The sequence below is a fragment of the Sapajus apella genome, unplaced genomic scaffold (assembly GCF_009761245.1).
Source record: "Sapajus apella isolate SASKATOON/1434 unplaced genomic scaffold, GSC_monkey_1.0 scaffold18, whole genome shotgun sequence".
Taxonomy (NCBI): domain Eukaryota; kingdom Metazoa; phylum Chordata; class Mammalia; order Primates; family Cebidae; genus Sapajus; species Sapajus apella.
In genome coordinates this window covers 28025644-28049359 of record NW_022436958.1, presented here as the reverse complement: position 1 = coordinate 28049359, position 23716 = coordinate 28025644, and the positions used below count along the sequence as shown (strand labels likewise).

Here is a 23716-nt window from a genome sequence, read left to right as displayed (position 1 = left end):
TCAATATAATGGAAGCCTAACAATGTCTGACTCCTCAGGGTGATGTTTGCATTAGTAATGGTATAGTCAAATTATCAAAAGGGATAGAGTTTCCATGCCTGGTGATTTAAAGGCAAAAGAGAGAGAAAAGGAGAGAGAGAGAGAAATATTATAAGAGATTTTTTCATCTCTAATTAACATACTATATTTTGACCCATAGAGAGTACATCACAGACCTTTTCTGTATACTTTATATAATATGAGCTTTGCCACAGAGTGGTAATGTTGGCCTTAGCACACTTTTTAATCCTGTCAGCAATTATATTTTACATTCTGTTTTATGTAAATTACATCCTATGTTCTCTTACTGTAGGAGAAAAAAGAAAGATCTTGATGTTCTGGAAATGCCATCTATTCCAAACCCTTTTCCTGAGCTATGCTGTTCTCCATTTACATCTGTGTTGTCAGCAGACCTGTTTTCTTTAGAAAATTCAAGGAAAAAACAGGTATGCATTTTAAAATTTTAAAATCTTAGGAGTTCTGAATCCATACAGTCTTTAAGATTTTCCATAATTTACAGTGTTAACAAAGGATTAGAATGGGCTCTGTTAAACAACTCTGTTGACTGACATGGTCCTTTGGCATTATTTTCATTTTGGGCCTTATTTTTTAAGGCATATAATGGGAATGTTAAAACCTACCTCCAAGGGTCCTGGGATGGATTAAAAGAGAGAATATATATATATATATATATATATATATATATATATATATATATAAATTACAGTGGTTGGGAGCAATTGTTGTTCACCAGATAGGTAGGAGGTGGGATCATTTTTAAGCCAGGAATTGGGCAGAGGTTGGGGCTGGGCAGGCAGTGGTAGTGGTGTGAGAAGGGGACTGACTGGTTCCTTTAATACTTTCTTTAATTTTTCATGTTTTTGACCAAAGCCAACCTCATTTATTAAAGGAAAGTGATATAGTGATGCTGTGGCAAAAAGTACTTGGAGTTTAGGGCCAACATGTCTTCATTTCAGTGGATTTCTCAGTTTGGAGGCTCTGGCTACAGAAGATAGACTACTCATAATTGATAATTAAAAGACTGTATTTTTATGATTTTCTTTTTTCAAGTTTCTAGTTTGGGACTGACTAAAGCAAATTAGATTTTAAGGACCAAGCAGCTAACAGAAAATACATCATGGTTATACATTTTGAGGGGAAAAATATTCAATGTCTCCTAGAATAATTCATCTCTTACCATATACATTCTCCCAGTTTTGACCCAGCAAAACAAAGAGAAGCCTCACTAGATGAAATGCACCTTGTTCTTACAAGGGTGGAAACAATACATTCAAATTGCCAGATACTTGCAGTGGGAGAAAGATAATGAACAGAGAGGACCAGACAGTTGGCCATTTTACCACATCTATTATTCTCTTTCTTATTTCTGCACCTTTATTACCTCTGATGGGTTCAACTTTGTGTGTTTACATTTTTAGGAATGGAGGAAATACCTTAGAAAGCAGGTGAATTCTTGATCATATACAGCAATAATAGAAACAGCAGGAAATATGTTTGATGGAACCCCTGTGTATATACTTTTTGCGGGAGGGGTTTGAAGTCACTTGGTAATCATGTTTTTGGGTAAGAATGGAGAAAATGGGAGTAAATTTTTCTAGAAGCAGAACTATGTTCTGAATTGCATATTTAAAAGGAGAAATAAGCCCTTAAGTGGGTGACTGTTTGGGAGATAGAGAAAGAGGAGACTCTCTTGAGAGCTTTATTATCACGGTGAGGTTTAAAGTCAGATCCCAAGGAAAAAACAACCCTAGCGAAACTTCCAAGCTCTTTGAGAGTTGACTTTTCAGTTTGGATAGAAGATGGAAATAAGGATGATAGATTTGACTGTGTGCCATGGTAGTAGAAAAGAAAAAAAGATTCTGGATTGAGAGTAAGAAAAGGAAATGTCTAATGATGGCATAATGGTCATCTGGAAGAATTTAATAGGTAGTTCCCAAATTACTAAGGATCTTCTATGTTTCTTACACCATCCTAGGCAATAAGGTCCCTAGCTAAGCAATAATACCATGCAAGATATTTATAAAAGATAGGTCTTTGATTTGGGGTTGTGATAGGGGGTAGAGCCTGAACAAGAAGGGAAGTAAAGGGAAAGAGATCTGGGCTGACTCATTTTAATGCTATGAATGGACACTTGCAGAATGCCTGTGTCTAAGAGATTTGTTGGTGATGCCAGGTTTGATTTGAACAGAAAGTGGGAAGCGGTAGTGGTATGCTTATGTTAGTATAGGGTATGAAAGAGAAACAGTGGGTAAAGTGCCAGGGTCAAGGCAGGATGTGCCCTAAGTGTGGATAGTCATCAGACCAGGCTAAGACATCTTAGAGACTGATGACATTTCTTCAGATCAGGTTTAAATTGGAAAATGGGGGAAAATAGCAAACTAGAAATGGGGAAAAGGTGATGTTTTTATTGACCCCTGTAGATTTCCTGCTCTGGCCTTGTATCCTGTGTCCACAATGACCTTCTCAGAGAGCACTGTACCCACACAACACAGCTGTGCTGTTTCCTGAGCAGAGAGTCCCAGCCTGATTTTCAAAGATCAATCCCAGAAGCCTGTCCCTGCCTTTGAAGGGCCCTTCTTGCTGATCTTTACCTTGATCCAAGTGTTGAGAGCTCTATGAAGACAAAGGTACCCCAAAGTTGAGGAAGAGGGAGGCTGCTTTTTACTTTCTTTTATGTTTTCTTTTCCCCCCACCTAGACTTTGCACTGAGAACTGATCCTTTTGGTTTCTTTGTACATGCTCAGTTCTTTGAAATGAGGAAGATTTTGAGAATAGATGACTCTACGTAAGTGAGTCCCCAACTCAGTACCTTTGTGACATACATTACTCTTTTACAAGATGGTGTTTTTGGCCCAGTTTATCCGTAACCTTCAGTTGAGATGATGTAAGTGACTATACGTGAAAGGCTCTACTGCATATTATTTATGGCTGAAATGTTATAGGAGATGTCTCTTTTCTTTATATTTTCTCTCATTTGTCCTGTTTAACTGTTCCAGTCATTTTAGCGATTCTTTTCTCCCCATAGAAAAACATGAAGAAAATAATTGTTCTTGTTATTTACAAATCAGTGACCAGAAAATTTGAGAGAATCAAACTAAAAATGTTAAATTTCATCTGGCCTTTCAAAGCCACAGTCAAAAATCATCTTACAAGCCATAAATTTTATTATTTGAGATGCCTACATAACACATGAGTGGTAAAGTGAATTGAAGCCAGAAAAAAAGTGAAAATGCTTTATCACTTTTCGCAAATAAAATGTCCCAAAGTATCCAATACTGTAGGCTTTCAGTACTATTATTTTTTAATGAAAGCTAGAATAAGAGAGAATCCATATTCTGTATTCCCTTTTCCTCTTTTTACAGTGCTGGCCATATTTCCTAGGCATATTTGTTTGTGTTTACCAATAAAGCAGATTTAAAGTATACCTTCCCTTACATACATGGTCCAGAAAAGTTACTTATATTAAAAGTGACTTCCATTATGAACTTAATCTCTTTTTTCCTAATTTCTGATTGAAATTTATCAGGAAATCATCTGTTAGTAACGAACCCTAAACACCTATTGTTTGAAGGAAAGCAAAGAATTAGAAATCTTTATTTAGCTCTTCCAGCAGAGTCAATTCTTGTCTTGTTTGTTGACCCCTAGGTAATTTTTGTGCTTGGACATAGCCTGTGTGGTAACTCTGGTTAATTTCTTCCCAGCACTATCTTGTACAGCTAAGTAAGAATAAAGCCTCTGAAGGCTTTAGAGATTTAAAAAATACTATGAAAAAATGTTTGAGTTGGGTTAGATTTTTCAGATCCTCTATTTCAATGTTCTTCTTTCAGAGTTGTGTAAATTGAGTTTAAGGAATTCTATATGGCACAGCCAGCACCCGACATCTGGATTTTTTGAGGCTTTGACAGTCCCTTTTAAGGAAGATACAATTTCTAAAGAAAGCGAGGACTGTAAATAAGAGTAATACAACAATACATGTATACCAGTGTTGTTAGTTACAACTCTCCTCGTAACACAAGAACAGGAGAGACAAATGCCATTAGTTAATATTCATCTAAGGCCGTGAAATTCCTCTTTTTATTTCTTCCCGAAATGTCACTACGTTTTTTATTTCCAGCTTTCTTCTCCATCTTCTCCCTAAAATTGGTCTGAGAAATCTATCAAATGTTTGATTTTATTATCAGATAAGATGTATTAGTATTATGAATAACCAGCTTTTGTGTGTAGTTTACGGTCCACAGGATATTATTTCATGGGAACACAAGGAAGTAAGTATGTCACCTGCATTTCAGGATTACAAAAAGAATGTGCAAAAACCAGAAGGGATTTGCCCATGCTTCCGTAGTTTCCATAAAGGGGGATCAAAAAGAATACTGTGTCTCAATGTGTTCTGTCCCTCACCACACTGTTTCTAGTCTATTCTCTATTAAATTAAGCATTTTTTTGTATATCCAGAAAAATAAAAATTTCTCTCAAATAATAAAAAAAAAATAGTTTTCCGTATGCGCTGGCTTTGATTTCTTTTTTCTCTAGCATGTCACAGACTTTCAAAGGATAAGTACATCTCTGTCCCCAAATTAAAGGATCTCTTACATCATTCCTCTGTGATGTCAGTAATTATTCCAATTTGGACATGCTGAACTTGTATGTATGGTCCTATAGGAATCTTATGTGGCTGCTACATTAACTGAAATTTCACGTACTTATTTTTCTAGTATACATAGAAGTAAAAGAAGAGAAACTCCATGTACATATTTTATTTTTTCCAGACTCAGCAATTATGAAGATTTTGCCTCGTTTGCTCCATCTTTTTTTTAAAAAAATGTATTTTCCTTGCTAAAGTATTTTGATGTAAATTCTGGACAGCCCATAATTGCATCTCTACATAGTTTTGTATTCATCTCAAAAATGAATTTTCTTTTATAACCCAAATGCTATTATTTCCTAACAGAAATAACAATAATTCCTTGGTATCATCTAAAACCATTCATAATTGAATTTTCTCAGTTGGACTGGCTCATGAAATTCTCAAATTACAAACTGCTTAGCTTTCAAAAGTCTGAAAATTAGCTCTTTGGAAGTTTCAATTCATTTTTTGATGGAAACACATAATAAATTGTGTTTAGGCCCTCTGAGCTATTTTACAAAATCCCATTTAATGTGAAACAAAACATATATGCAGAAAGAATAATAGAGACAATACTCTCTCCTATTAGGGTTTCAAACAAATCTATCTTTCCAAAGGCAATTTGCTACTTTTGAATGCTGGCACTTGATGAATATGTTTTTGGAGAAGAATTTGAAAGTGTACAGATCTTTGTAGCAGTATTGAAGAAGGCTTTACAGCTGTGCTTCTCAAAGTGTGATCATTAAACCACCTTCCTCAGAACCAGCAGGGATGCTTATTAAAAATATGGATACTTGGCCCTCTTACAAAACCCACTGAATAGGAATGTTCTGGGGAAGGTTATAGGAATTTGATTTTTTATATGTTTTTCTCTTTGATATGTATACAAAATCAGTGTACTCTTATTCTCTGCCACTTTCAAACTGGGGCAATTGGACCTTTCAAAACTGAGGGAAATTCTGTTTTGTTGACAAAGGTGAGAATGTTACAAATGGCCTTTAGTTGGTATTTTAGCCAGGTATTGATTGTTCAGACAAAACAGAACCCCAAATGAACCAGCCTGAAAGGTTATGTTGTAGTACCTGAAGGCCAAAAGGTCACTGGTCTCATGAGAGGCTAGAATTGGGAACAACAAAGTCAGCAAAAATCAAGGCAATCACTTTCTCTATTCTCTCTCTTTTGTTTTCACACAAATGTACCTCATAGTCTCTGCTTCTTCTTGCAATCACATCATTTTTGACATTTCTTTGCAGTCTTGCTTGCCCTGATTTCATGTAGCACTTGCGGCCCCAAATGGCTGCTCCCAAATTTTCCTCCAACTGTTGGTTCAGTACCTAGTAACTTACTGGAAACTGTATCTGGAGAGGTATGTCAGTCCGGTGTGTCCAGCTCCTATTCAGTTAGATGTGGCCAAAGGGACAGTGGGTCCTGGACCACTGTTCACTCCGCAAGGGTATGGTAATGTGAGAAGGAAGTACAGGCTTAATGGCATATGGAGGCAGGGAGGAAACAATGAACAGCTAGTATCCTAGGGGAAAAAAGATCTCAAACAGGACACAAACACTCATTCTAATCATATTTATGTGATATATGATGATCCACCAATTAGTTTGTTTGACTTCATGTATCCAGTTCAGAGTGTCCAGTTCCTTTGTCTCAGTTCACTTAATGTACATGAAGCATATATTTATTGGACAGTAGTTTTAGTTGTTGTCATCCTTCAGGGCTTCTCAGCTTCCTTGGCCGTTGTCCTGAGCTTATGTCTTACTGAGGTTCCTTAACCTCTGATGACAGGAGCTACCAACTCAGGATCCTTCTCATCTGACTCTAGTTACCTTCATTGTAGGAGAAGATAGCTTTCTTTTCCTATTTTAAAACTTAAATCCCCTAGCAGATCTTCTGTTTGTGAAGGTTCTATTTCCAGTTTGAAGGTTGCCTCTAATTTTTGGTTAATTTGCAGGGTACATTTGCAGTCCACAGTTTATCTACAATGTGAGTTTTCTTTTTAACTTTATTGAAATCCCAACTTCTGGTTTGTTTTTCCCTAGGGGCATATAATATGTTCTGTCAAGAGAAAGAAAATTGGAGTCATCCATGGTTCAATATAACTGGATTTTAATTAATATAAAAAAGATTTCTGCAGTCTTATGGATACTGCTTTGAAAAAAATGTCAGCTTATGTCAAATAGTACTAAACACTATTGTATAAGTATATACTTATGTGTATTTCAGTGGTGATAAGCAGACCTGAGAATTGACCTTTTGGCATTCCAGATAAAGGTCAGCTGAAGGGAGACCCCAGGAAGTGGCCACAAATCTTTGCCAAGGCAAGGGAGTAGAAACAAAGGGTTCAGGATTAATTTAGAAGAGAAATGGCAGGACTCACATAGGGAGAACATCCTTTACTTCTTGTCCTTTTCTTTGGCCTGCTGATTTAATATTTTTCAAAGCCACAAGAAAAACACACACAAATAGGAGATTTAATATTGTTAACCAGTTTATTAATGCTTGTATTCCAAAAGATATTTAATAAATTGTCCTTTTATTCATATACATTTTTCCATAGATGTAATGTTACATGCAGTGGTTAGGTTGTCGGGCCAAAGTTTTAAAACCCATAGTGGCTTCAAAATATAGTACTCTTCCAACATTGCATGCACTCTTGTTAATATTGTTTCTATGGAAAGATGTGAGTCAATAGGATGTGATTGAAAGATATTGGAACAGGAATCAGCAAACCTAGTTTTTAATACAGTCTTACTGCAGAAGAGGGGCGTCATATCAACCCATTGCTCACCCTTTCTGTGTCTGAAAACTCTACAGTTTTATTGTATTCCTAGAGCAAGTGATTCCGATGGCTGTAGGAGCAGTAATGACTCCTGTGCAGCAGATATAAGAGTCATGGAAAGTGAGGTTTCTTTTGTTCCACTAGCCCTAGAAGCTCCCTCTCAGCCTCTGTTCAGGTATTCCCCTATAGTGGCCATAGTTTTTTGTTGAAGAACATGTTTGGGGTGATAAAGAACACGTTTGGGGTGACATAGGACAGATGGCACAGGAGTCCCATTCATGGAAATAACTGGGGCAGAAGGGTCTGGTTAAACTAGAAATTGTGCATCAAAGTCGAAGTTCAAATATTAGAAGTAGAATCAGAAAAGTAATCACATTTGGTAGAAGCCAGCTTGAGGGGTGAAGTTAAAGTACAGGACCAACTATCTAAACTTAGAAATAAGGATGTGAGATAAGATGTGACCACTTGAGACCGGCATAGGTCCAATACACATTTGGCTCTGCTTGGCTTAATAGGTATGAGGTAGGCCAGATGTGGTGGTTAACGCCTGTAATCTCAGCCCTTTGGGAGGCCAAGGTGGGTGGATTGACTGAGGTCAGTAGTTTGAGACCAGTCTGGCCAATGTGGGGAAACCCTGTCTCTATTAAAAATACAAAAAAATTGGCAGGACATGTTAGTGTGTGCCTGTAATCCCAGCGACTTGGGAGGCTGAGGCAGGGGATTTGCCTGAACCAGGGAAGCGGAGGTTGCAGTGAGCTGAGATTGCACCACTAAAGTCCAGCCTGGGTGATACAGTGAGACTCCGTCTAAAAAAAAAAAAGGTATGGGGTTGTCATAACCTCTGAATTCTCTAAATTTATCTTGCTCCACCCTCAGATCATCTATTTGATTACTTAAGCCAAAATTCAAGGAGTCTACTTTCTGGTCTTGCTAAGTACTGCTACATCTTTCGCCAAGGTAGGCTTGAATCTGTATACATCTCACTGTCTCTGCTGCTACCATCCTAATTTAAGCCATTGTCTTCTCACCTACAGGAGCCCCATAAATGGGCTTTTTTCTTCTTTGTTAGCTTATCTTCGTTCATTCAATATATACTTGTTACAGGGAACTTTCAGAAATGTAAACCTTTTTTTCTATCTCAAAGCCTTTACTTTGGCTGTCATTTAAACCAGCATGTCATTTCCTGGTTTAAAAAATGTTGATACCTTAGAATGAAATCCACATTTCTTACTTTGACTGGAAGGACTCTACATGGTTTGGTCCCTGGCTACCTCTGAAACCTCATCTGCATTCTACCCTTTGTTCATTAGACTCCAGCCACAGTTCTATTTGTGAACTTAGCAAACTTTGTTTCTATCTCAAAGCCTTTACCTTGGCTGTTTTCTGTGTCTGGAACCTCTTTCCCTGGCTCTTGACATAGCTGATTCCTCTTTATTCCCCGGATTTCGGTATTAGACCTTCTCATCAAGGAGATTTTTTTTTTTTTTTTTTTTTTTTGAGTTGCCTAAAAGTAGCCTGTATTTAAAAAAATTTTTTTTTTAAATTTTTCATCACATTTCTCAGTTTGTTTCCTTGGCTGTACTTACCATAATCTGAATTGTCCAATTATCTACTTGGTTTAGTGGTTTTATTCTTTTTCCCTCTATGTGAATTATCTTGACTTTATTGTTCTTGAGTTCTTTCCTGGAAAAAATGAATGAGTAAGTGGATTAATGAAGTTACACAGTTAAAACTAATATTATCAAATTATATTTTGACATTTATTCTAATCATGATCAATCATCTTCATTAAATTAGAAAAAATAAATTTGATTAATAGATTCTATTTACAAAAATAAGATTGTATTTTTATTTTTAAATTTTTTTCTTGATAATTATTTCTTTATAGTAGAAAAATAAAATTATATTCTAGATCCTGAACTAATTGGATTTTAACAGTACATATCTTTTGCTTTAACACCTATGAAAATTTGATTATGTATAATGAAATTAATCAAAATATTTCTGATTGTATACATTATTTTTTTGTAGTATTATTATAAGTGAGTGCTCAGTGAACTGCTATATTTTCTTTCAGTTTGCTGTATGTTCATAAGATCTACAGCTTTAGAAAAGATTAAGTGGAAATATCAATTAGGTTTATAGTATAAGTCTCTCAGAGAAAGAGTTATAGACTAGCAAATGTTTTAATTATTAAGAATTAATGTCAGTGGTGAATTATTTAGGTCAGTGTTCATCACATGGAAATGGGGAGACATATACCCTTTGAAAATACATGAAGACTTTTCAAGGGCTGTACAAACATAGGTTTAAGAGAATCAGTTTTCACTTCCTGAGAACCCACCTGTGCTCCCAGTAACCACTTCATGGTGCATTACCCTGGGACATGTAAACCTCCAGGGCATCACACACAGGGAAAGCTTCCTTTAATGATTAATGAAAGTGCCACAAATCAGAAGGAGTTCCTTTTCAATGTCTTAAGCCTCTTTCTGTTACGAGAAATGGTAGAAATGAGGATTTTTGACCAGCGTTGAAATATTCTGAATTCAGATATATGATGGTGTGAAGGGAGTAATTACAATTTTCATTTTTCAATTTTCAATTTTTGACTTCAGTTCTTCCATGTCCTGACTGTAGTCAAAGAATGTATAATAACCCTTGACGGAGAACTTCTTAAGAGCAAAGCAAGGAGCGCATCAGTGAGAAATATTGAATGCTGAAATGGCCTTTTGTTATGTATTTAAATGTATTCTCTGCTATTCTCGATATGTATTTATAGGATGCATCAGTAGTTGAAAGAAAATGCACCTACAAATACCTAATATAATATAGGTTAGTGCTGCCGGTGAGGTTATTTCTGAAGTCGACTGGGAGCACAGTTTCCCTGCAGGAAGTTTGCTGGGGAGAGCTCCATGGACACAATACTTGTAGGAATGGACACAGGGAAAAGTTGGGCTGCAGCACAGCCATAGCAAAGGTCCAGTTGATCCCATAGGAGAGCTCTGAAGCTGGACTGGCCCTACAGAATCATTCAGAATTACGGCACAGGTGCTGGGCTGCCTGGGAAATTCCAGACCTTGGGCATGGCAGCTCTTTTCAGCATAGTGCAATGGCAGGCAGGGAGGCCTTAGCCATAGGTCTCAGTGGCTGATACTCTAAGGGCTGGGAGAATGAGTACTTCAGCCTTGAAGGGAGTGGGTTCAGATGGTGCGCCACAGTATCTGCCATAGTTAGTAACTGATTTTTTTTAATGTTTGCAGAAATCTTTTTGGAGACTACCAAACTTTTCAAGATAAATTGGTTAAAACTAGAGAATAAAACATGTACATGATTTCTTTCAAATTTTGTGTGTTATTCAATATTGTACTTATATCTAATTTAGCAAATCATATGATAAACACATTATTCCAATTTCTGTCAATTCATATTCCATTTTATTATAAAATATTTTAATATTTTCTAATTCCTAAAAATTGATAGGCTAGCTACTGGACTATCTTTAAAAAGTGTCATGTGCATTCCTGAAAAACATAAGAAATTTTTTATCATGGTGACTACTACATTTAATGGAACTATTTCTAATTTTATACTTGATTTTTATTTAGTTATCTCCAAAAGCTGAAACCTAGTTGTGAAAACGTACGGTAACACAATTGCCAAAGGAATTCTACGTACTTCTTAGCACTTCATCATACTTCCCAGAACTCTTAGTTCTGTATTAATTTAACTTTTTTCTTTTCTTTTTTTTCCCCATGTGCCCAAGGCATGAGCCAAGCATTAGGAAGCTGGGATATATAAGGGGTTGCTTTGCTTTGTTCCTAGCTGATATGACATAGGCACCATCAATGTATTACTTTATATTTGACCTGCTTTTAGCTATTTCTCTTCTAAGATATAATTCATAATTTATTTTTAGTGTTTTAAAACTATTTTTCTCAAAATGTGACTAATTTGTTTTTGTTTGTTTTTTTTTGTGTTGGAGTCTCACTCTGTTGCCTAGGCTAGAGTGCAGTGGCATGATCTCAGCTCACTGCAACCTCCACTTCTTGGGTTCAAGCAATTCTCCTCCCTCAGCACCCCAGGTAGCTGGGATTATGGGTGCCTACCACCACGTCCAGCTAATTTTTGCATTTTTAGTAGAGATGCGGTTTTATCATGTTGGCCAGGCTGGTCTTGAACTGCTGACCTCAGGTGATCTGCCCACCTTGGCCTCCCAAAGTGCTGGGATTACAGGTGTGAGCCACTGTGCCTGGCCAAAATGTAACTAATGTGAATTGAAAAGTAAAGTTGGACTTTATCTGACAAAGTTTAAGTCTAATTTTCCAGTTGCTTTGAGAGTGAGGATTAACTTTTCCAATTATATGGCTGACATTTTCTTGGGTAAACTAAATCTACAACTTTAAACTTTTGATGAAATCTATGTACAACACATTATACAACAAAAGCATCTTAGGGAAAAAAATTGTAAAGAAGTCATGCAGAAACCTTGTATTTTGGTTTGTCGAATGTATGATAAAAACACATTTTCTCCAAATTTTCTGAGTGTATTAGTTTGAACAAAGTACATTTAAGCTGAAGAGTAAAAAATCATTAATGGCTAATGGTAAATCTTTGTTGATGGTAAAACTTTGTTGAAACTCTCCAGAAATTGATAAAATTAATGGATCTGATTGGGTGACAAATCTTTATCAAGTCAGATGGTTTCTAATTTGTCATTTTCAGTTGTATTATATGAGGTCCTTAACTGATTTACTGTTTAATAGATCATTAAAGATTATTGTAGCTTTGATGGAGTTCAAAGATTCATGTTGCCTTCCACCACCTCTGTGTTCCCTCTTCTCCCTCACTCAGCTTAATTTTCCTAACTAGCTTCTATCATCTGACGTGTGTTATGTTCACATATATATTCATTTATCTACTGCCTTTTCCTAGTAGAACATAAGCTCTGTGAAGACAAGAACTATTTTTTAATTGAGTAAGTTTTATTTATTCAATCTCCAGCATGTAGAATAATGTCTGGCACTTCTCAAGCACTCAGTTAATTTTTGTTGGTTGAAAAAACAAATAAATGGAGAAACAAATGGATAAAGAGCAAAGAAGTCATTGTTATTAAGGGGTAGAATATTTGGAAACGTACAGATATTTTAATATAAATGATATCGAATGTGTAAAGAAACTTTGAAAAGTGAAATTTGGTTTATTTTCGAGGAAGAGTCTGATATTGTTAGATATTAAAAGAGAGCCTGGTCAGGATAAATGTTTGAGTATTGATTTACCACCATAAGCACATTCTAAATTTGGATTACCCTTGGTGAGAATGGGTTCTGTTCTTTGTCTCTTTGGATCCCTTGTAAGCATTTTCAATCTTAGCAGCACATGTATGCCAGTTAAAAAGCATGCATACTTTATGGGGCTGAGTCCAGTAAAAGCTTTTCAATCAACCCACATTCACAGTGGAAGATTACTTTCATTCTTGGGGAGGGTGACATATGCATGTGAAACACAGTATTCTGATGAAAGGGCTACTTTGGTATTATTTAACTGTGTATTGGCAAGACTCTAGCCTGTATCTAGTTTCTCTTTAGAGCTATTTTGCATTATATTACAGTACTTTTACTGTGCTGTGCCAAGGAAATTAAGATCAGCTGGAACACTCTGTAGGTCATTGGCTTGGAATCTCAGGGCACTGGGAACTTGATGTTTTGTTTTAATGACCTCATTTAGGCAAAACCTGCCTTTGTCCCAGAAGCATAAGGGGCCCTTTACAAAACCATGCCTGCACCTTGGGAAAGATATGGGAGAGGTTCAGAGAAAAATGACTAAATATTTAAAGGCATTGAGTCAACCTCCATGTATAGAGTACATAATAAATTAATTGACTCTTTAGTCAAGAAAGATAAAGAGGAGCCCTAATTAAAGTCTGTTCAACACAGACTTAGCCACCAACTTCCATTATATCTGAAACATACTTTTAAAGTTGAAGGATGTAATTTTAAGAAAAATGGAAAGAAGAAATGATTACAAGTCACGTAGGGGTTTATGGGTATTGTGTTGTGTTGTGGCAAGCAATTTCTAAAAGGGATTTTTAGGGGCAATCACTCTTGTGGAATGATGAATCTCCTCCGTATTTCTCAAAGTAGGAGTATATATGCATATGGGATGTGTGGGGATTGTGGGAGGGCCATATGGGAAGTTGCATGATAAACAAGGAACACCTTTTTGGAACATTAATTTTAATTGAAAATATGGGAAAAACATTCTTATATTAAACATTCCTGAGTAGAATGCATAATGTGCATGAATTTTTAAGAACAAATTATGTACCTTAGATAGTCTTACCCTGAGATGGCAAAGGCTGTGCATTTACTTTCTTCTGCATGTTGGGTATTTCTGGTGGAAACATTTGAGAAGTGCTAGTGTAGTTTTCAGTTCTGTGCGAAGTGGCTTCTTGTAACTCTCATGAGGGCTGATTATCTCTTTCTTCTCTAGCCACAGTTCTTTCTGGAGCTTCTCTGATTTTACTGGTTATCCATATCACTACAATTAATGATACTGGGTTTTAAACATTTGAACAGTTTTCCTGCTGTACTCTCCTGCAGCATAGCAGGAAATAGCTCTCAGCTAACGTCTCTGAAGACCACCTTATTCCCAAAGACCTACTTTTGAGTCTTTATGTTGGTGTCTCAGTAGTTTTAGATATTTTGACTACTTTTTCTTTCTTGAAATGCTTTCTTGACTTCTGACTCTTAAAGGTTCTGTTGTAGGATTTGAGTGTTGGTATTCCTTAGGGTTTTGTCCTAGAACTTCTTGTTTTCATCTGGTTTTCATGTTATTGCCAGGGTGATCTCATCTACTTCCACGGCCTCAATTGCAGTGTGCACGTAAGCCTCGGCTAGCTCTGTATACTGGGCTGCCTGCTGGATATCTTCATTTGTACAGCCCATAGACCTCTCAAACTCAGCAGATTACAAAGCAAATGAATGCTCTTCTTCTTAAACTTGCTCCTTCTCCCATGTTTTCCTTCCCTGGAAATAGAATATACTCTATGCATACTAGAAAATCAGATCTCTTAGTTCATCTTTGGCTCCTCTTTATTTCTCTCTCCTCATCCAGTCTTGGATTTATACACTTTTCATATATTCTCTGCTATTGCAACAGTTCAGGTCAAATTATCTCTTACATAATTACTTTGAGACTCTCCTCACTAATTCTCCTTTTTTAGTAGTTTTCTACTCCTAGAGGTGTTGTATGCTTGCCTATTTTGATTAAGGAAGTAAAATTCATTAAACATAAAATTAACTATTCCCAAATCTACAATTTGCTGGCATTTACAATTTACTGACATAAGTGCATCCACAGTGTTGTACCACCGTCTCCTTTGTCTAGTTTCAAATATTTTCATTGCCCCCAAAGAAAACTCTAAACCCATTAAATAGACATTACCCATTCTCTCCTCCCTCTTGGCTCCTTGCAATCAGGAATCTGCATTCTGCTTTTACGGATTTACCTTTTCTGGATATTTCATAAAAAATAGAATTATATAGTATGTGACCTTTCGTATCTGGTTTCTTTCACTCAGCCTGTTTTGGAAGTTCATCCATGTTGTTGTGTATAGTAGTAGGATTCTCACCATGAAATAAGTCCAAACACTTAGAGTACTAACATTATTTTTCGAAAGAAGAGATTGTTCTTACATGATTGCTTTCTCTTTGTGTCTTTGTTATCAATCCCATTTTATTTCTCCTTTTTCCTGCTGTGAGGGAACCACTGTTCTGAGGTTAGTGAGTATCATTTCTTCCCATATTTTTATGCCTTTACAACATGTAATACTCTAATATGTCCTAATGATTTATTTAAAAATATATTGTATGTGTATCTCTGCAACTTATCATTTGACATTTTGATTAATCCATATGAATAAATATAAATCACTTATTTTAATTTTATATCATTATATACATACACCATAATTTCTTGTTTACCCATTGAAGAAAACTGATAACTTCTTAATTTCTGTCATCACAAACCACACTATAATATACATTCTTGTGCCTGTGTACATGGATTTCTCTACTGTATGTATTTTTTTATGATGTTCAAACAAAGAAATGTTTAATCATTTGATGCTGATACAGTTTTTTTTTTTTAACTTAAAATGAGACAAATCCTTTTAAGGTTTCCTTTTAAGCCACATGCCTATATTATCCATTTAAAGAATTTTTTTTAAATAAAAAGAATAATTTAAGAACTGTACACATAGGGACAAGCCATAAGCTGCACCAACTGGATCCTAGACCCTCTTTCCCCAAGGGCAACCCATTCCTGGTTCTTACTGTATGTATTTAGAAGTAGAATTGCTTGGCTGTAGACAAGTGCATGTTCAGTTTTACTAGGTATTGCCAAATTGCTCTCCAAAGTGGTTGTGCCCACCAGCACTATATGCGTCTCCATTTCTACACTTTCTCATCAACAGCTGATATTTTCAGAATTTAAAGTTTTTGCCAGTGTGGTGAGTGTGATGAAATTTAATTACTGTGTTCATTTGCATTACCTTGATTATTGTAAGGTTGAGAATCTTTTTATTTGCTTCTAGTCATTCATTCATATTTCTTCTTGGTGAATTACCTGTACTATTCTATTGTATTGTTTGTGTTTTTAAAAATGACTTATAAGAATCCTTTATGTGATATTGATAGTGATCTTTTTGCAAATGTAAACATTGCAATTATCTTTTCTCAGTAATTGTGACTTGCCTTAACTTTGTTTATAGTGTTTCTTATGATACAGAATATTTTTGTTTTAATTTAGTGAAATCTAGTTTGTAGTTTTGTGTGTCTTATTTAAGAATTTTTTCCCTCTCTGTCATGAATATTTCTTCATCTAGTCATTTTTATTTTTATTTTTATTATTTATTTATTTATTTATTTATTTTTGTGAGGTGGTGTCTCACTCTGTTGCTCAGGCTGGAGTGCAGTGGCTCAATCTTGGCTCACTGCAACCTCTGCCTCCAGGTTCAAGCGAATCTTCTGTCTCAGCCTCCTGAGTAGCTGGGATTGCAGGTGCCTGCCACCACACCTAGCTAATTTCTGTATTTTTAGCAGAGATGGGTTTTACTATGTTGGCCAGGCTGGTCTCAAACTCCTGACCTCAGGTGATCCTGCTGCCTCGGCCTCCCAAAGTGCTGAGATTACTGGCGTGAGCGTCTATACCCAGCCTCTTCTAGTCATTTTTATATTTTAGTTTTCACACTTGGGTTTTTGACACAGCACAGCTTATTTTTTATGATAGTAATTTATTTTTTTTAATGAACATCCACTTAGACTAGCACCATTTATTAAAGTAATCATGTCTTCTTTTTCCAAAGCTTTTTAACATTTTTTGATCATGTATTAAGTTCCCCTTTTCATAGGTGGAAGCAATAATGTTAAAGGGCTAATCAAATTATGCTACTCCTAAAACCATTCCATGGATCTCCTCTCATTCTTCAGATACTGATTTTAATGGAACCCTTGAGGAACTATAGCTGGACCACCCCTCTAATCATACCTCTAACCCTTTCCTCCTTTACTCTGTGCTTTGACTACACTTAACTGCTTTTAGTTTTGTACAATGTCTTTCTTTTCTTATCTGACCCAATGAGACTCTGGTCTTTACATAAAATAGATTTCGATCTTTCTGCATATCTTTTTTCCTTAATCTTTAAATAGCTAGCTTCAAAAAATGTATCTTTGAAGACTCAGCTGCAAGAGGCGTCTCTTCCCGTGCCAGGTATGTGTTAGCTGCCCTGCTTAGGGATAATCTACCAGGTCAATTACATGGCATTACCAGTGTTCCACAATCCAGGAATCCCTGGGGGCAATAGGAATGAGTCGGCCTGGATTCTGGATTCTAGTCTTGTTGCTGGCACATACTAAGTCTTCTGTAAATACTTGCTGAATGAACAGAGTTTCAGATAACTCTCTCACTGAGAGTAGGATTCGTTTTTAAAATACTTGGTAGATGATCATCTATATAATCTCCTCTTGAGCATTTTCAATGACAATGAGCTCATTAGCTTATAATCAATAAAATCCCTTTATAATGCTTTATTATGAAATACTTGTAAACAAGTTTGTCTACAATTGTTAGGAAAAAATAATTGGACTTTTTTGGCAGGATATTGCCTTCATCCCTATATAAATCTGAATTTTGAACTATTATTTCAGCATGCCAAGATATTGCTGAATTTTATTAATTTCAATAATCATCACAGCATTTCCTTATATGTTCATAAGTATAGATGATGTTGGTGTCTTCATTCAACAGTGAAAAGAAAGATTATATTACTCGATTAAAATTACAGGGATAGGAAGTGGCAGAGGCCAGGTATGAATTCAGACTGCCATATATTATGCTATGTGCAGATTCCTAATCATCTGACCTTCCTTCCTTCCTTCCTTCCTTCCTTCCTTCCTTCCTTCCTTCCTTCCTTCCTTCCTTCCTTCCTTCCTTCTTTCCTTCCTTCCTTCCTTTCCCCTGCATCCCTCCTTCCCTTCCTCCCTCCTTTCCTCCTTTCTTCCTTCCTTCTTTTTTAATTTTAAAATATATTTTGAAGATACACAAAGAGTGGTTTGTTTTATAAACAGACCAGGCCTGTACTATGGATATTATTGCAGAGTAGAATTCCAGAGGTGGGTGTTGCTGATGTATCAGCAACTCTTACATGGTATAACCCGTGTGCCTGATAGAGCAGAAGTGATGTTAGATTTATATAAAGCTTCCTTTCACTCAACATTATCTTGGACTTGATTAGTTTATTTCTAGATATATAAAGTCATAGTAATTAAACAAAATTTAAATATAAAAATATTTTTGAATTCTTTTGGAAAAACAGTTCTTCAAAACTATTAAGTATGTATCCTGAATTGTGAAGGTCTGCAGTTGTAATGCCGTGTGATTTCTTTTCCCTTTCACTAGTTTATAAGGGTGCATATGTTTTACCTTTATATTAGTGATAACACAGTTTCTAAGATAATTTCAAATATGTTGTTATTTTTATTCTTTTGGCAGCTGAATGTAGTAATGAAAAAAAAATAAGGTCAAAGATCAAGGACTAAATTTACAGATTATGCCTGAGAGAGCCAGGACTTGAACTCAAATTTTCAGATTTGAATCCCAGCCCTGTATACCTAACACAAAATTCATAGATAGAATTCTGTTTAGAAACTACATACAAAATACCTTCTCTGTGCTTTCAATATTGTAGATGTTTATATAGTGAAATATGGGTTGTGACAATAATAAAAAGAGTTGTCCTTTAAAACACACATGAAACCAGCCTTAATATATTCTGATCTCCTGCTACCTCCATAGTGTTTTTCCCATGATATCGGTATACTCCCTTTATGAAATATCAAAAATCCTTTTTATTATTGTTTCAGGAAATGTCAGCAATCATTGTTATTGTTATTTTTAATTTGTAAGATTTTGAATGACTTTCAGAAACTGCTAGGGGAATTGGATCATTCTTAGATCAGGACATATTTATACTGAAAGAGCTTAGCTGTACTCTGGAGTGTTAAAATTAATTTTCATTGACAGATACTTATGTTGGATTTAATTGAGATTTAAGTCAGTAAAAAACCTGCCCTGTGGCCTAGAGAACAATTGGACAAAGTAGATGAAGTGGAGAGGAAAGTATTTTCTCAACCTTTTTTTCCATTGGAAAGAACCCAGGTCACTTGCAGAGACAGTAGAGCTTTGGCAATGGACCAGTCCTGCTGTTATGTGGTAACTATTAGCAAGTCAAATGCTCATCATTATAATAAATGTGGGGCTATAAATATCAGTGCAGAGAATACTGGCTTTAAAATCATGGAATCAAAAATGATTTAAGTATTTAGAGATTAAGTTAAATTCCATTTAAAAAAGAAATTAATAATCTGTTATTTTACCTGTCAATGTAATTATCCTTCAATCTTAGAAAAGTTGTTTAGGATGGCAATTCTCAAACCCCAGTGGGCATATCATATGCGTAGTGTATTTGATATAAGTGCAAATCCCTGGGTCTCATCCTTGGAGAGTCTATTTCCATAGGCTGAGAAATTAGAACCTTTAACAAGCACCTGCCAGGAGATTCTTATAATTTAGGTGCAGCTTGACTCTATACTACTTTTGAAGAAACCCTGATATAATCTGATTGAATCTGGGTTTGAAATAATGACATTTCTCCTACAGGAGGATTGGTCAATTGGCCATCAATTCAGGAGGAGCTATTACTCATACATCCACATGCTTGATACGAATATTTGAGGTTCTATAACTTTTTAAAGGATAACCCTTGTCTACATCTGTTTGCTTCATCTGAAAGGTATCAGAATTTGCTTGAATTTTAAATTGCATTGGTTTTAAGAATAAAGTGTACTTACTGTTTAACAAAGAACCTCTATGGCTAGGGAATTGTCCCTTCTCCGACCGCTAAAGTGGTTGCTGAAGTAGATCACACAGGGGGGCGCTGTTTAAATACGTTTTGTGTGTGGATAGCTCCAAATCCGTACTGCAGAGGGTGCATGCTTTAAATGATACAGGGAACCAGTGACCTGATTGTTTTAGCTTGAATTATTATAGATTGTATTGTTAATTTAATTTATTTAGGCCATTAAAGAAATATTTCTGACTGAAACTTATTTAAGTAAGGATCATGTGAAGTTTTTATAAGTTAATATTTTATACATGTATTCAAGTCATTCTGATATCTTTGCGTTTTTGCATTACATTATAAACAGTGGCTCTAGGTAGCATCTCTTCTAGGTTGAGTCTTTTCTTTTTTAGTTGTAAGAAGTAAGATTCTGATTTGCAAAATGGGTAGTTGGCTATAAATCTACAACTGACAGATATTTTCTACAGATTATTTATTATATAATATTTTGTAGTGTTTTGCCTGAGAATTGAAGATATATATCATTCACATCATATTATGCTATTTTTTCTCTCTCCTTTCAGACTCAGTGCATATGCAAAAACTTAGTTTATAACTTTATGTAGCATTTTCCAATATATGCTTCTATCAATTAATACTCTATCAGTTATAGTAGAATAAATAAACTTGAGCTTGTTGAATCAGTAAAGGAATGTCTCCTTTGTCATTCTTGTTGTCAAACTGGGAAGTTTTCTGAAGGTAAAGACTGTTTCTTATTCTTTTTTATCTCTTCAGTTTCTACTGTGAAACATTGGATAGAGTAATGAGCGTCACTGCTGGTGTCAATTCCTAGTATAGGCTATGATGGATTAAAGATGGTTGTAAATTCTTTACTACATCTCCCATTGAGAGAGGAAATCTATGTCCTATACTCTTGAAGGTCTCTGATTATTTGACCTTTATGATAGTTAGGCAGTAATAGTGTGACCATTTCTAGTCCAAGGCTTTGAGGGCCTGGCAGCTTCCCTTCTTGGAATACTCTCCATAGAAACCCTAAGCTACTTCATCTGAGCCCTCTCTGACTATATTGAGGCACCGTGCTGGGGAAACCATGTGTAGAGTCTCAGCTGCTTCCATCTTTTCAGCCATCCCTGCCATTAGACATGACAGTGAAGCAATGTTGGATGGTCTAGACTAGCCCATCCTCCAGCTGCATGCCTTTTACGGCAAGTGACTTCACTGACACTGTACTAAACAGAAGAATTGCCTAGATAAGCTCTCCTCTCCTATTCCACAAAATCATGAGATGTAACAAAAGGGTTGTTGTTTTAAGACAGTGTGTTTTGGATCAGTTTGTTAGTGTAACAATAAGAGAGCCATAACACAGGCCAAGTTCTGGAGAGAAAAGTAGATGGTGTCAACCAGAAAGAAACTCGGTGAACATCTTATTTAACCACACCCATTTATAGGGAAAAACTGTTTTCCAGAGAGATAAAGGAGCATGTTCAAGGTCATCTGGATGGTTATGGTCACTATCTGGACTCTTGTCTGACTTTGTTGTCCTTCCCTTTGGCACATAAGATCATTTAACATTTTACTTTGCGACTAGTAAGTGAAGACCAATAGATATAGCCTAGAGACACCTAAAGACCTACTAGCATGCCAGAAAGAACTTTGCAGTCTCAAAAAGGACCCCCAGAACAGGTTCCAGGAATACTCTGCCCAACTATTTTGTCTTATGTAACCACAATTATAAAAAGTTACGTTCCAGTTTAATTGTACATTTCATTTAACATTCAAATATAGAAAAAGATACTAGAAAAATAATTGTGCACCCAGATATATGCTATCAGATGTAAGCAACCACAACATTTATGCAACTTGTATGCCAAAAATTCCTTGGTAAATTTGGGACCTTGGAATGCATTTTCCCATAGAAACAATGATATTCAAAATTCAATTTAATGCCTAACATACCTAAAGTATAGTACTTGAAATTATCACCATATTTATCAGATTTCTTTGAGGAAGTGTTTTCTGAATGCCAGCTTGGTATCTATGGACCCATCATTCCAACCTTTCCCTTTATTTGGCTTTGACAGAGGCTCTTCCTGTTTGTTGAGCAATGGAGGAGAGCACTCTATCTTGCTCTTGGCACCAACTTGCAGCACATACCTTCTTAGGCTTCAGGATGAAGAGAGAGAAGGTTCCTTAGAGACCTTATCTCAATGCAATGGGAGAATGTCCTCTACCTGGTGAAGAAACAGCATGGTTCAGGACTTCTTGTTGGTTAAAGATCTTAGTTCAAGTCAGCTCCTGGTGCTTCCCCTCTCCTCACTATTCTTAAGTATACTACTGGTTTACTTTGCTTTCCTTTCAATCCTCCTCAGTAGCTTCCTCTTTCCAAGGTATCAATTTTAAAACTCATTAGAGAACAGGATGAAGCATTTTTATTTTTTCCTATATATCTACAGCTAAAACTTTTTTTCGCTTGTCTTCTCTTGTCTCCTCCCTCTCCTCCTCCTCCTTCTTCCTCTCTCATTCCTTTTCTTCCTTCCTCCTGTCCTTGCCTCCCTCCCTCCATTCTTTTTCTCCCTGCCTCTCTTTCTTCCTCTCTACCCATTGTCTTATTTCTCTTAAAATCAACCCAATTTCTTTAATGACTGGAGAATTGTTAGCTAGTATGGTTAATTAAATTCCTCAGTTTGGTTTTAGATTTGGGGAAAATGAGTGGCATTGCTCTGTATCTTTGCTGCTTATATCAATAAGACCAACTATGTGTCCCTACTAGATTATAAGCATTTGAAAGGATGGGCTGCATCTAATTTTTCTTTATAATCCCTATCACATAGTTTTGAAATGCTTAGCAGTATTTATTGTGTAAATGAATAAAAAGCAAATACTATAGCTACAGCTTCTCTTTATTAATGTATATCTGCACTATGAAAGAGGGTGAAATGCACTCAAAATTATTTTGACATCCTGTAAATCCTTGCATATTGCCTATGTTTCTAGCCTGTATATTGCATATAGCAAGTGTATGTGGGGTTATAAAGTAAAATTTTGCAGTTGAATTTTCTGTTTTACCTTTATTTTTTGCTTTCACTTATACTCTTTAACTGAACTCGTTTTCACTGATATTTATGGTACTAAAGGGTTTTCTTCTTAGGATACAACCAAACAGTGGAGTGTAATGTTATGCATTTATGTGGTCAATTAACTAGTCATAGGAAGAGTATCTGACATTTAATCCTTCCGTTCCTGGGAGTCAGATTAAATAAATGAAGGTTTTGTAGGTTATTTCAAGGATTAAACAATAGATCTAGGAATCATTTTTTCAAGCTGTTTTTTAATGACAAATGAACTGTGGTAGTTTACTTAAATAGAATCATTTGTTCTCTGAGTGACAGTTCCAGCTTTCCCCAAGGACAAGACAAAAAATGTGCTTAAAAAGTTCAAGGTAATGTTTGAGTTTTATGTTTGCTTGGGCCCGATTTGAAGTGTAAAAATAAGATGCCAACAAGTCCCAAGTTGAAGAACATATTATTCCACAAAATGTTATCTTTGTGTATTTATCAGTATTTTGCTCTAGCAATTCTAAACTATTTGCTATTTTTATCTTCTTAGACCAAATGCACTTTAAATAATTCATCAAGTCATCAAGAAAGAAAACCCAGCTATGAGAGAATCCTAGATAGTAATTTTAAAATAAGATTAGAATAGTATGTAAGAAATGTTTTAAAAGGATTTGGTTGTTTAGTCCTTTCTCTCTCTCTCCTTTATTTTTGAGAAAGCCGGTATCTTAATGACTTAAGGGGTAATAATTCTCTTCTTATGTTAGGGTTCA

The 23716-nt window shown here is 35.8% G+C and overlaps 1 protein-coding gene across 2 annotated transcripts in view; it reads left to right on the top strand.

Moving 5' to 3' along the window:
• The window catches only part of GRB14 (growth factor receptor bound protein 14), a 125165-nt gene that overhangs the window by 1602 nt on the left and 99847 nt on the right, over window positions 1-23716 (top strand). For both annotated transcript variants that reach the window (XM_032286577.1, XM_032286578.1), the window contains exon 2: window positions 353-485. In XM_032286577.1, coding sequence (XP_032142468.1) covers window positions 353-485 — 133 coding nt within the window. The remainder of the gene's footprint in view (window positions 1-352; window positions 486-23716) is intronic.